Genomic DNA, 12,421 nt, shown 5'->3' on the forward strand with positions numbered 1-12,421 from the left:
AAAAACCAAAAAAAAAAAAAAACAATTTAAAAACATTTTCTCTCTCTGTGAGTTCGAGACCAGCCTGGTCTACAAGAGCTAGTTCCAGGACAGGCTCCAAAGCCACAGAGAAACCCTGTCTCAAAAAACTAATAATAATAATAATAATAAATAAAAACATTTTCTCTCAAAAAAAAAACATTTTCTCTCACTCTTTGGGTCTTCTTTACTCCCTTTTCAGGTTCTGTCTGTCCATCCATCCGTCCGTCTGTATTAGGTGAAACTCAGTATCTTATGTATGCTAGGCAAATGTTCTATCACTAAACTACATCCCAGTCCTCATCTTTACTCTCTTGATACTGTTCTTTGGAGCACAACAGTTTTATTTTGTTTTAATTTTGATGTTATCACACTTTATCCATTCTGTTGTTGTTGTTTTGTTTTGTTTTCTTTTTGCTGCTGTGTGCTCTTTGTAAGTTATAGCCATTCCCCTTATGCTCACACACCTCTCACTACAGAGCGTGTTTCCTCATGGTTTTCTGCACTGTTAGTCCTTTCGGTGGCCAGGGTAGAAGCATGGTCTGCTCCACAGAAGATTATTCTCTCGATGCCCAGTATCCTATGGCGATTGGTTAGGCTGAGTGAACCTGTGTTCCCAGCACAGCGTACAGCCAGCCTAGACCCTGTTGGCATAAGTGGGAAATGGCTGAGGACAGTATAAGGTTAGCTGAGTGGGATTCTAGAGTCCAGTTGACCCAACAGGGACATCCATGATTGACTAGTGTCTTAGTTACTCTTCTCCTGCTGTGAGGAAACACCAAGACAACTTATGAGAGAAAACATTTCATTGGGGTCATGTTTATCGTTTTAGAGGGCGAGTCCATAGCATCATGGCAGGGCATGTGGTGGCCGGCAGAAAGGCGTGGCTCTGGAGAAGTAGCTGAGAGCTCACATCCTGACCCTCAGACAGCAGACACTGATGCTGCCTTTTGAACAAGCAAAGCCCATCCCCAGTGATGGAAGGAACTGGCACTTTGGAATCAGGCAAACATGGACTCAAGAATGAGGACCTTGAGCAAATTCCTCCATCTCCCAAGGCCTGGTCTGCTATGGAGAAAATGGAAATTACAACCAGTTGGGGCTGCCATGAACATTAACGAAGAAACTGGGCCTAGGACTGAATGGTAGAAGGCTTTCCTTACATGCATGAGGACCTGGGTTCAGTTCTCAATGCACACGTGCGTGTGCGTGTGCACACACACACACACACGGAAGGGAAGTATGAAGTTTGAGGCACACAGCTCTTACAATGTATGCTCAGCAAATGTTATTATCTCCAAGAACCTTCCTTAGTTGGGTGCTGGAGGTGGTGGAAGACAGGAAACAGAACCCTAAAGCAGAGCAGCAAAAGGTGTTTGTGTCTCCACTTTGGAGTCCAGAGAATCAGGGGGTCATCTGAGGTCATACAGAAGTGCCTCTGTGGGTAGATAGGGGTGTGAGCATTTCTAGGCCTTGACTTAGGGAATCCTGCAGGCTGGAGTGGAAACTCCACAATACATATCAAGGGAGTGGAGTGGCCCTGGTCTACCCCTAAAGCCGCATCCCATTCCAGCCCTCTGTACTTTCTTGCAAGGGAGCACTGACGTACATACTCATGAGCACACATGCACACACAGACGACTCACTATGCACGCGCTCATCCTCATGAACTCTCAAGACTAAGCATCTCTCAGATGCTCTGCTGCCTAGGGCAGCACATGCTGCTCTCCCATCAGCACTGCCCTTGTCTCCGTGGAGACATGGCTTCCCTGCCAGCCTTCACCAAGCCAGATCCCTCACTTCTGACTTGTCCTAGGTCCCCATTCTGGTCCATGTCACACATGTCTCCATGTCTTTTTTTTTTTATCACAATCTCTTGGTGGGCAGAACTACATGCCTCCACTACCCTCTGTCCTTGGGGCTTGCTGCAGATCAAGCACTCAGAATGTATAACGGAATGTTTGCTGGAATGCTTAAGATGAGGTTTCCTCCCTGGGGATGGATACTGAGACCCTGTGGTTTTGCCCAGTGCTAGAGGCAGCAGAATCCTTTCCACAGGGGATGCCCAGTGCAGTCAGCACTCTATGGTTCCATTAAGAACAGATGTGAGTGGATTGTGATTGTCTTGCTGATGGCTGTTCTGTCCTGTAGATGGCCATCTTGTCCTGCAGGTGGCTACCGTGCCTACTGGGACTGAGCCGGTGAGGATTAATTACCATGCAGGAAAGGATTTATGGAGCTGTTAACACTGAAGCTCCCCAGAGGATGCTATGCATGCCACTGTCTGTCTGCCTTTGCTGTTTTCCTTTCTCTCCTTCCCTCTTTTCTCTCCATCCATTCTCTCCTTGTGCTCCCTCTCTTTGTCTGGGCTATGTGGTGCTTTTGAGTATGAGCCTCACAGTGACAGGATCCTAATCTTGACTTCCCCAGACTCAGGCTCCACTCCTGCTAACTAACTAGCAGTTGTGTGGTTCCCCAAAGGGAAGGAAGTTCCTCTCACACTGAAGGTGCCTCTGGGCTCCAGAGACAGCAGACATCAAACCATGTGTGAGCTCATGCCCTAAACACAGATCATCTGAAGTGTCATAACTGTGGGGTCTTCCAGTCTGTAGGGACACCTTCCAAGTCCCCAGTGGACGCCTGAAACCCTACAGGGCACCAATCCTATACATGTGGCTTATTCCTGTACTTGTGCCCCTATAATGTCATAGTTGGCATCAGTTGTCAACCTCAATTGAGGAATTGTCTCCTTCAGATTAGCCTATAGGCCAGTCTTTGTGGCATTGTCTTGATTAATGGTTGATGGGAGAGGACCCAGCCTGCTGTGCCAGCCAACTATGGGATGTGTCGCCCCTGGGCAGGTGGGTGGGGCTGTATAAGGAAACAGTCTGAGCAAGCCATGAGGAGCAAGTTAGTAAGCAGCATTCCTCCATGGCCTCTGCATCAGCTCCTGCTTCCTGGTTCCTGCCCTGACTTTCCTGGATGAAAGACAGTGGGGTGTAAGTTGAAAGAAACCCTTTCCTTCCCAGGTTGGTTTGGGTCATGGTTTTGTCACAGTAATAGAAAGTAAACTAGAACAGGTGACAATGCCTGGTCCTCAAATCATACATAGCAAGCGGTAGCAACAGCTCATGCAAAAATAATGAAAAAAGTTATGTTTCCCTCTGCCCCCTTTCTTCTGAGGCTGTGAGCTGATGTCTGTGTATGAGCTAAGGGAAGGAAATGGCAACGGTGGGTGTCAGGCTCCTTCTTACCTTGGACTAGACAAGAGGAGAAGTTTGTATGAGTGTGCACACGTGGCCTTACATAAACTCCTCTTTGGTCTTTGTGAGTTTCTACTTTGGTTTCTTGAACTTTGGGGTCACAGACACCTGCTGTGACTTTTCCTTTTAGTGTGTGTATGTGGGGCGGGGGTCCCATGTAGTCTAGCCTGGCCTCAAACTCTGTGTAGCCCAGAATAACCTTGAACTTCTCATCTACTGTGTCTATTATTTTTAAAATGATACTTTCATGTGTGTGTGTGTGTGTGTGTGTGCATGTGTGTGAGTGTGTGAGCATGTGTGTGTGAGCATGTGTGTGTGTGCATGTGTGTGTATGTGTGTGAGTGTGTGTGCATGTGTGTGTGAGCATGTGTGTGTGCATGTGTGTGTGAGCGTGTGTGTGTGCATGTGTGTGTGTGAGCATGTGTGTGTGCGTGCATGTGTGTGTGTGAGCATGTGTGTATTGATATACACTCATATCAGTGTACACATGAGGAGGTCAGAGGACAACTTGAGCTTCTTCCATGGTGGAGAACTAGAAAGCTAGGACTTTTCTTTTCCTTAGCGAAGGAATCACCAGCTGATTCCCTGTCTTGTAAACAAAGGGTCCTGGCCAGGTCACCACGGCGACACTGCTCTGTGTAAGCAAGGGCAAAGACAGCCCTGTAGCAAGTGGGTATGAGATGGCCTTCCTGATCCACAGGTGACAGTGTGGAGCCAGTGGCAGTGACAGGCCTCAGTTCTTGCAGTCACCTCTGTTCAGGTCAGGGCTCTGGAGCCTCAAGGGCCCTCATTGCCTGATGCAGTACATAACAGGCCTCTGGGGTTGCAGGATTTCCATGGAGCCGTCCTGAGGGCCTTGGAGAACATAGAGCAAGAGGGCAGAGAGCCACTGGCCCAAGAGGAGCTGCGGCAGGGCCTGCGGGAGCTCCCGGCTATCTGTGACCTTCACCAGGGCATCCTGGAGAACCTGGAGCAGAGGCTGGGGGATTGGTGAGGAGCCTGGGGTCCCATATCCCGCTTATGCCACCTGGGGTGGGGGCAGACAAAAATCTCCACAAATACAAAACACTGTCTCCCGGAGAGGTGGTAAGTTGTTACCCCCCAAGCAAAGCAGCCCCCAGAACACCACCCTTTGTCGGTCCACAGGCTGACTTTTCACTGTTTGTCCTCTCCCTAGCAATGGGGAGGGCCAACAGCCGCAGGTGGCCGACATCTTCCTGGTCCGCGAGCAGGAATTTGAACACCATGCTGCACACATCCTGCAGTTTGACAGGTACCTGGGGCTGCTCGCTGAGAGTTGCCTGCTCTCACCCCGGCTGGCCAGCACCGTCCGGGAATTTGAGGTGGGTTCCCAGGTCTTTAGAGACCCTGCTGTAAGGGTATTGTGGGGCCCAGACAGGGGGACATGGAAAGACTTAAGAGAGGTGAATGAGACATATAGAAGGACCAATCTGGGCAGCAGATCGGGAGACCGGGTGGAAACTCGAAGGAGGGGAACCCAGGACTGAATGACCCCTGTTGGGCAATGGGTAGTGAAGTCACAGGAAAAATCTTAGAGCTAGATCTCCCATTTCTATGAACCAAGCTGGGGCCCAGCCACAGGGCAACCATGGAAGTGGCCAGCACTGGTCACAAACGGGAAGGCTAGCTCCTGGGTGGTCAAAGGGGAGCTTATCTCTGTTACTAATGTTGGGGCAGAATAGGGCCTCAGAGTTACCGAGTGTGACTGTGAACCTGCCAGGATGATCCAAGAGGGCTTCCTGCGGAAGACAGTCTGGGTCTGACAGTGTGGGAGATTGCAGCTGGTCAGAGCAGGGTGAAGTGTGTCTGTGGGTCTCTGATGGCATCTCTCCTCCCCTCTTCAAAGCAGCAGAGTTCGCAAGGGGGCGGCCAGAGCATGAAGCATCGGATGCTGCGTGTAGTCCAGCGCCTCTTCCAGTACCAAGTGTTGCTCACTGGTGAGCCATTAGAGTCCAGGGGGGGCTGAGGTGGAGTGCCCTGGGAATAAGACCTTCATGCAGCTTAGCAGGTATAGGAATGACGGCACAGCTCCAGATCCCCAGGGTCACACAGAGTCACATGCACTGCCGCCACTAGCCCCCCTCCTGCCCCCAAACCCAGAAACCTGGTGGGACTCTCACTGTGCGTTTAAGCTGCCTTCCTAGGCCCTGTCATGGTGAGAATAGTGGACATTTCCCACTGCGGGCCCGCTGCCATTCTGTGGCTTTGCTGTGTGCTCCCTCTTGAGGCCTGGCCCTCTCATCTCTGCGATGTGCTGGCCAGCCTTCCTCCCATCTTCTGCCCTCTGCCACTCCTCTTTGGCTTACCAGAGCAACTTCGCCACTGTTCTGTTGCTGCAAAGGGACACCATGACCAAGCACCTCTTATAAGAGAAAGCATTTAATTGGGGGCTGGCTTAGAGTTCAGAGGGTCAGCTCATTGTCATTATGGCAGGGAGCATGGGACAAGCATGGCAGGTGTGGTGATGGAGTCCCTGAGAACCAGATACTGATCTTCAGGGAGGCAGGGAAGCAGGCAGACGACAGACAGACAAACAATACTTGGTCTTGTGTACACATTTGAACCCTTAAAGCCCGCGTCCAACAACACATTTCCTCCCACAAGGCCACACTTATTCCAGTAAGGTCACACCTCCTAATGTTTCTAATCCTTCTCAGATAGTACTACTCCCTGTGACTGAGCACTCAAACATACAAGCCTATGGGGGGGGGGCATTCTTATTCTTATTCAAACTATCTCACAGGGCCTAGGCCTAGGCCCTCCCGCTTTCCTTCCCTCTCTACCTTGCAGACACCCCTGCCTCTGGGCCGAGCTCCACACTCACTGGCCACAGCCTTCCACATAGACGCAGGCCCTATCCTGTTTCTGAGGCTCCCATGAGTGCCTTATTTACTCCCTTGCAGGGTAGGGCACAGGGTAGGGTTGCAGTCTAAATAATCTACTCATTCAATTCAGCAAGTAGCCACTGAGCACTGCCTAAGTACCAGACCCATGCTGGATGCTGGCAATGGCAGCAAATGACAGTTACAATGGAGAGATAGAACACTGTGACAAGCCATGGGCTTAGCCTATGCCAGGCCCTGGGTCCACCCCTAGTACCAATGATTTTTATATCTAAGTATGCAAGTATATATTAAAATATATGAATACATAATATCTGTGTTGAGAATGCTCCTAAAAAAGCAAGTAGGTTACAGGATTAGGGAAGGGGGCTGATGTGTTAGATATGGCAGAGAAGGCCTCTCCGAGGAGGTGACATCAAACAAAGGTGTGTGCAGAGAAAAGACGTGAGCCATAGGAAGCTCTAGAAGAGAGTACACGTGGAGGGCCCTAGGGCAGGAACATGTTCAAGGGGTAGCAAGGCTGCTTATATGGCCAGACTTCAAGGAGCAAAGCAGAAGGCAGGTAGCGGGATTAGGACCATCTCAAGGGGTGATACCCCCCCTACCCTGTAACATAGACCCAGAGCAGGCCCAGCTGGGTGCATTCTGCATATGATACCTCTGTGGGGGGGTGGTATCTACCAGACTCTCAAGTCCTTTGAGATGACCTCTGCCATCTTTAGCTGTGGGAGCCTGGGGGCTCTGTCCAGCAGAGGAAGAGAAGGTCACGGAGTTAGGTGACCTAAGAAGGATGCTTTAAGATGTCCTTCGCGCCCTTAGCCACACCATGCTCCCTCCTAGGCTGGTGCCTCAGGCCCTACTAGGGTGGATGCACTGTAACGTAGTACTGTGTAGCTTGTCATGTCTTGTAACCTTGCAATGGACAGTGAATACTTTCTTGTGCCTGTATCCCAGAGGTATAAGCCATCCCAGATCATGACTAGATAAGGGTTGAACGAGTGAGTGACTGCTGGTGGTGGTCAGGATGCTAAGAGGGTCCTGGTCTCATGGTGAGAAGGTGGGCACTCCATTCTTGTGCAGCTCGTCCATCTCTAGAGAAGGGGGGGGTCACTGTGGAGGACAGAAGGCCACTTTTCTGCCAGAACTGACTGTTGTCCCTCTCTCTCTCCAGATTACTTAAACAACCTGTGCCCAGACTCAGCCGAGTATGACAACACTCAGAGTAAGTCTGGAGAGACCCTGGAGGAAGCCATACCTCCTTGTTTTGTCTCCCATCCATTAATCCTCAGGTCTACACCAGTGTCCAGTGTAGACATGGAGCAGGCCCAGCTAGGTGCATTCTGCATATGACACCTGTGTTCTCTGCCAAGACTCCTCAAGTCTCTTGAGGTGACCTCTACCATCTCAAAGGACTTGAGATGGGATTAGGGTCATCTCAAGGGGTGATATCCCCCTACCCTGTAAATATAGACCCAGAGCAGACCCAGCTGGGTGCATTCTGCGTATGATACCTCTGGGGTATCTACCAGACTCTCAAGCCCTTTGAGGTGACCTCTGCCATCCCTAGCTGTGAAAGCCTAAGGAATCTGTCCAGCAGAGGAAGAGAAAGTCACAGAGTTGGGTGATCTAAGAAGGATGCTCTAAGATGTCCACTGCTCCCTTAACCACACCATGCTCCCTCCTGAGCTGGTGCCTCAGCCCCTACCAGAATGGACCCACTGTGATATAGTCAGCAGCCAGGGAGACCGAGGAAGTCATGGAAGGGCTGTGGTTAGGCTCGTGCTCTGATGCTGAAGTGGGAAAAACCGGTGCCGCTCTACCTTCCCGGCCCACCACAGGGGAGACGGTGTAGGCGCACAGCCAAAGGAGAGACAAGGGCTGTGGAAGCTGGACTAGCACTCATAGAGCTTCTGTCTGTCCTTTGCTTCCCAGGTGCTCTGACTCTCATCTCCAAAGTGACAGACCGTGCCAATGAAAGCATGGAGCAAGGGGTGAGTCCAGCCATGGCTTCTTCTCTGGGGTAGAGACCCCAGGTCCTGCTTCATTTTGCTCATCTGCCTTGTGCTGCCCTACTGTCTGTCTCCCGGGATTCTCCAAAGAGTCTTGGCTTCTGGCCTGACATTTGCTGCATGACCTATGTGCTCCTCTTTGGGCTTCTTGTTCCATTTAAGCTGTGAAGGGTTATAAACTTGTGCAGACTTGATAAACAGTGCCACTGTCCACTGCCTCAGTAAGTGACATGCTCCACTCCTAGGAACCCCTCATGTCCTCAAAGTCAGAATCACTGGTCTGCCAGGTGCCTGAGCTCTGCGTGCACATCTGGTTGTGATGGCATGTGTCCTGTTTGTGGGACATGGGTTTCTGCTGAGGATGTCAGGCTCTCTTCCACATACCCCCAGCTCTACCTGAGCAGTTTCTATGATCATCTGTATCCACATATTCCCCAGGCTGTTACCACTAGAGCTGTGTGTTGAAAATGAGCCAGAGGCTGATGGGAAGATTCAGCAATCCATTAGTCATGTCTTTCACTGGCATAGAAGGGGATAATAGTGGTATGGGTGCCAAGGCATCCTCGGCAGTTCTGCTCCAGCAAATACACAGAGAACCTACACCTATTAGAAAACGGAATCTGAGGACATTGACTGTAAGTCAGGCCTTGAGTTCCTCAGAGCAGGGACCATGGATTCAAATAACCATGGCTAATAGTTAGTGAGAGATGATGAGCTGAGGGTTCAGAGGACGGAGTGCCCTGGAGCTAGGGTTAGAGGATGTAGCATCACTTCTGATAAGAGGACATGCTGTGGGGGGCCTGCAAGCATGTGCATGTTGATGAGAATACAAGGAAGCCAGGGCCGAGGCTGGGACTGGGAGATCCAGGGTGCGTCAGCTGTGTTTTGTTGCTCAGTGTGGCTGGTAGGACTAGATCTGGGAACAGAAGCTAGAGCTGGCTAGGTTGGGCAGCTGAGGTGAAAGCTGAAGGCAACAGGCTCAAAAACACAGGTCAGTTTCAGGAGCTGCTTCCAGAAGGATCACAACTGTCACAGCCACCTGGTCCTCTTATCTCCCACGGTGAGGATGTCATACCTTGTTCCTTGTCACCTGGGCATCTTGTGAATGCTGTGAGGTGCCCTCAGTGCAGCGGAAAGATAGAGGTGCTTTGGGGGCAGGACCCTGCTGCTGTAGAAGCTGGTGACATTCTCCACATCCTGCTTCAGGAAGTCCTGCCTCTAAGTTGACATGAATGTGTCTCCTCCCCTGCCCAGGGAGATGAGGTTCCATGCACGGCACCCATAAGAGGGATGGGGCTGCTACACCTGACTCAGGGTGAGGTGGATGCTGTGGTGGGAGGCACAGGCACACTGCTTCAGGTGAGACCACCTCACCCCTCCCTTTGCTTGCTGGTCTATCTACCTGTGACACACCCGTTCTGGTTTCTTAAGATATATCTAGTAGGATTGCTGAATCATACATCAGTTTCAGTGGTTGGAGGAAACTGCATACTAATTGCCGTAAGGCTGAATTCCCTGGCACCCCCGCCACACACACACAGGGGTCTCTGCTCTCCACACCCTCACCAGCCCTCAAGTCTTTCCCCTCTTCTTTATTACTGCTCTTTCTTATGATGGGAGTGGTGTCTCACGGGTCTGGTTTGTGTTTCCCAGTGGTAAGTGGATGACATTGAACTCTTTTACATACACCTATCGGCCACGTGTATATTGTCTTTGCGGAAGTCCACGCTTAGCCTTAGCCAGTTGTTGCTATTGCTGCTGCTGTTGTGTTTTGTTCTGAGACAGAGATCTGCCTGCCTCTGCCTCCCATGTGCTAGGATTGGAAGCGTGTACCACTTCTTCCAGCCCTTAGCCCATCTTTAAACTGCGTTTGTCATAAAGCCTGTCTCCTGAATGTCATCATCTTTCCAGCTGAAACTCTGTCTCCTTGCACATCACCCCTCACCCAACCCCTGGAGTTCACCATGCTACTTTCTGAACATATTTTACTTTTAGAACAATTTTTTTTAATATTTATTTATTTATTATGTATACAATATTCTGTGTGTATGCCTGAAGGCCAGAAGAGGGCACCAGATCTCATTACAGATGGTTGTGAGCCACCATGTGGTTGCTGGGAATTGAACTCAGGACCTTTGGAAGAGCAGGCAATGCTCTTAACCTCTGAGCCATCTCTCCAGCCCCCTAGAACAATTTTTTTAAGTACAGAAAAGTTTAAGAAGATAATAACACGAGTTCCCATGGGTTCCATCGTTTCCCTGTCGTTAATGTCTTCTATTAACGTGAAGCCCTGGCTGTGATAAGAGCCCATTGGAAATGGCATTATTACCTATAATTCTCACAGGCCCGATGTCCTGTTCCAGGATTCATCACTTTGGTCATTACATCTTTTTTGTTTTTATTGAGGTATATATTTTTCTCTGCTCCCGTCCCTTCCTCTTCCCTCCCCTTCTACCCTCTCCCATGATCCCCATGATCCCAGTCTACTCAGGAGATTTTATCTCTTTCTACTTCCATGTAGATTAGATCCATGTATGTCTCTTAGGGTCTTCTTTGTTGTCTAGGTTCTCTGGGATTGTGAATTGTAGGCTGGTTTTTCTTTGCTTTATGTCTAAAAGCCACATATGAGTGAATACATGTTATTTTTGTCTTTCTGAGCCTGGGTTACCTTACTCAATATGATGTTTTCTAGATCCATCCATTTGCCCTCAAATTTCAAGATGTCATTGTATTTTTCTGCTGTGTAATACTCCATTGTGTAAATGTACCACATTTTCCTTATCCATTCTTAGGTCAAGGGGCATTTATGTTCTTTCTGGGTTCTGGCTATGACAAATAATGCTGCTATAACATAGTTGAGCACATGTCCTTGTGGTATGATTGGGCATCCTTTGGGTATATACCCAAAAGTGATATTGCTGGGTCTTGAGGTAGGTTGTTTCCTAATTTTCTGAGAAATTGCTACACTGACATCCAAAGGAGCTGTACCAGCTTGGATTCTCACCAGCAATGCAAAAGTGTTCCCTTTACCCCACAACCTCTCCAGCATAAGGTCATCAGTGTTTTTGATATTGGCCATTCTTACAGATGTAAAATGGAATATCAGAATTGTTTTTGATTTGTATTTCTCTAATGGCTAAGAATGTTGAGCATTTCCTTACGTGTCTTTCAGCCATTTTAGACTCATCTGTTGAGAGTTCTCTGTTTAGGTCTGTACCCCATTTTTATTGTATTATTTGTTCTTTTGATGACCAATTTCTTGAGTTCTTTGTATATTTTGGAGATCAGCCCTCTTTCTGATGTATGAGGTTGGCGAAGGTCTTTTCCCATTCTGTAGGCTGGCATTTTGTCTTGTTGGACTTTGAACATTACATCTTTGGAGGCTCCCCTTGGAGCCAGTTTCTCAGATGGTCCCTGAGTTGGATGACTATGGAGGTCTTGAGGGATCATGGTCAAGTATACTGCAGGACACTCACTGTTGGAATCTGAGGTTTTCTTCATCATAATGGAGACCAGATTTGTGGGTATATGGGAAGAGGATCACAAAAATGGGATTCCATCTTGTAATGGTATGATATGACCCTGGTCCCCTCACTGAGATCATGTGTTCCCTGACTTTTCTGCAGTCTCTAAGGAAAGTCACTGTGCCTAGTCCACCCTGGAGTAGTACAGAGAGACTTTCCCTCTTCCTTTAAGCTGATGGCCTCCTAAATGTTCCAGAATCTTACTTGTAGCTGTGTCTCTTCCCTCTCAATGATGGGTGCAGGCCATCCTCATACACAAAACAGACCAATCATTTATGTCACTACCAATTTGTGGATATTTATTTTAGCCCACATTGATTTATTTATTTCTCAAAATAGAGAAGAGTCAAATTAAAACAATTTTTAAACCCAAAATGTTAGGAATAGAAGAATTCCTTTGGCAAGAATTGTTCCAGATTGCTCTTTCAGCTGATCTGTGCTTCCCCCTTTGAGTGTTTAGGTGGTTTGTTATTGGTTCGTTCATTTTCCCTCCAAGAATTCTCTCCAAGAATAGACCATCTCTCCAAGTTTCCCTAGAAGACAGAGCTCAGGGGTAGAGCAGTTGCCTAGAAACCAAGCTACTGTGCTGCAGCTCTCATTTCTGTTAGGTGCTCCTGGTTGACAGAGTGAAGAAAAACACGTGTCTACTGACCTATGTGTAGACACGGAGTGGGTGTTCTCTACTGACCTTGTGTGGACACATGGTGGGTATTCTCTACTGACCTTGTGTGGACACATGGTGG

At 48.9% G+C, this 12,421-nt stretch overlaps 1 protein-coding gene across 1 annotated transcript in view; it reads left to right on the forward strand.

Annotated features, from left to right (window-relative positions):
• Fgd5 (FYVE, RhoGEF and PH domain containing 5) overlaps positions 1 to 12,421 on the forward strand; it is a 102,211-nt gene that overhangs the window by 68,619 nt on the left and 21,171 nt on the right. Inside the window, exons 6-10 of the mRNA XM_013352888.2 lie at positions 4,111 to 4,271; positions 4,459 to 4,624; positions 5,152 to 5,239; positions 7,317 to 7,367; positions 8,078 to 8,136. Coding sequence (XP_013208342.1) covers positions 4,111 to 4,271; positions 4,459 to 4,624; positions 5,152 to 5,239; positions 7,317 to 7,367; positions 8,078 to 8,136 — 525 coding nt within the window. The remainder of the gene's footprint in view (positions 1 to 4,110; positions 4,272 to 4,458; positions 4,625 to 5,151; positions 5,240 to 7,316; positions 7,368 to 8,077; positions 8,137 to 12,421) is intronic.

The sequence above is a fragment of the Microtus ochrogaster genome, unplaced genomic scaffold (genome assembly GCF_000317375.1).
Source record: "Microtus ochrogaster isolate Prairie Vole_2 unplaced genomic scaffold, MicOch1.0 UNK1, whole genome shotgun sequence".
Lineage (NCBI taxonomy): Eukaryota > Metazoa > Chordata > Mammalia > Rodentia > Cricetidae > Microtus > Microtus ochrogaster.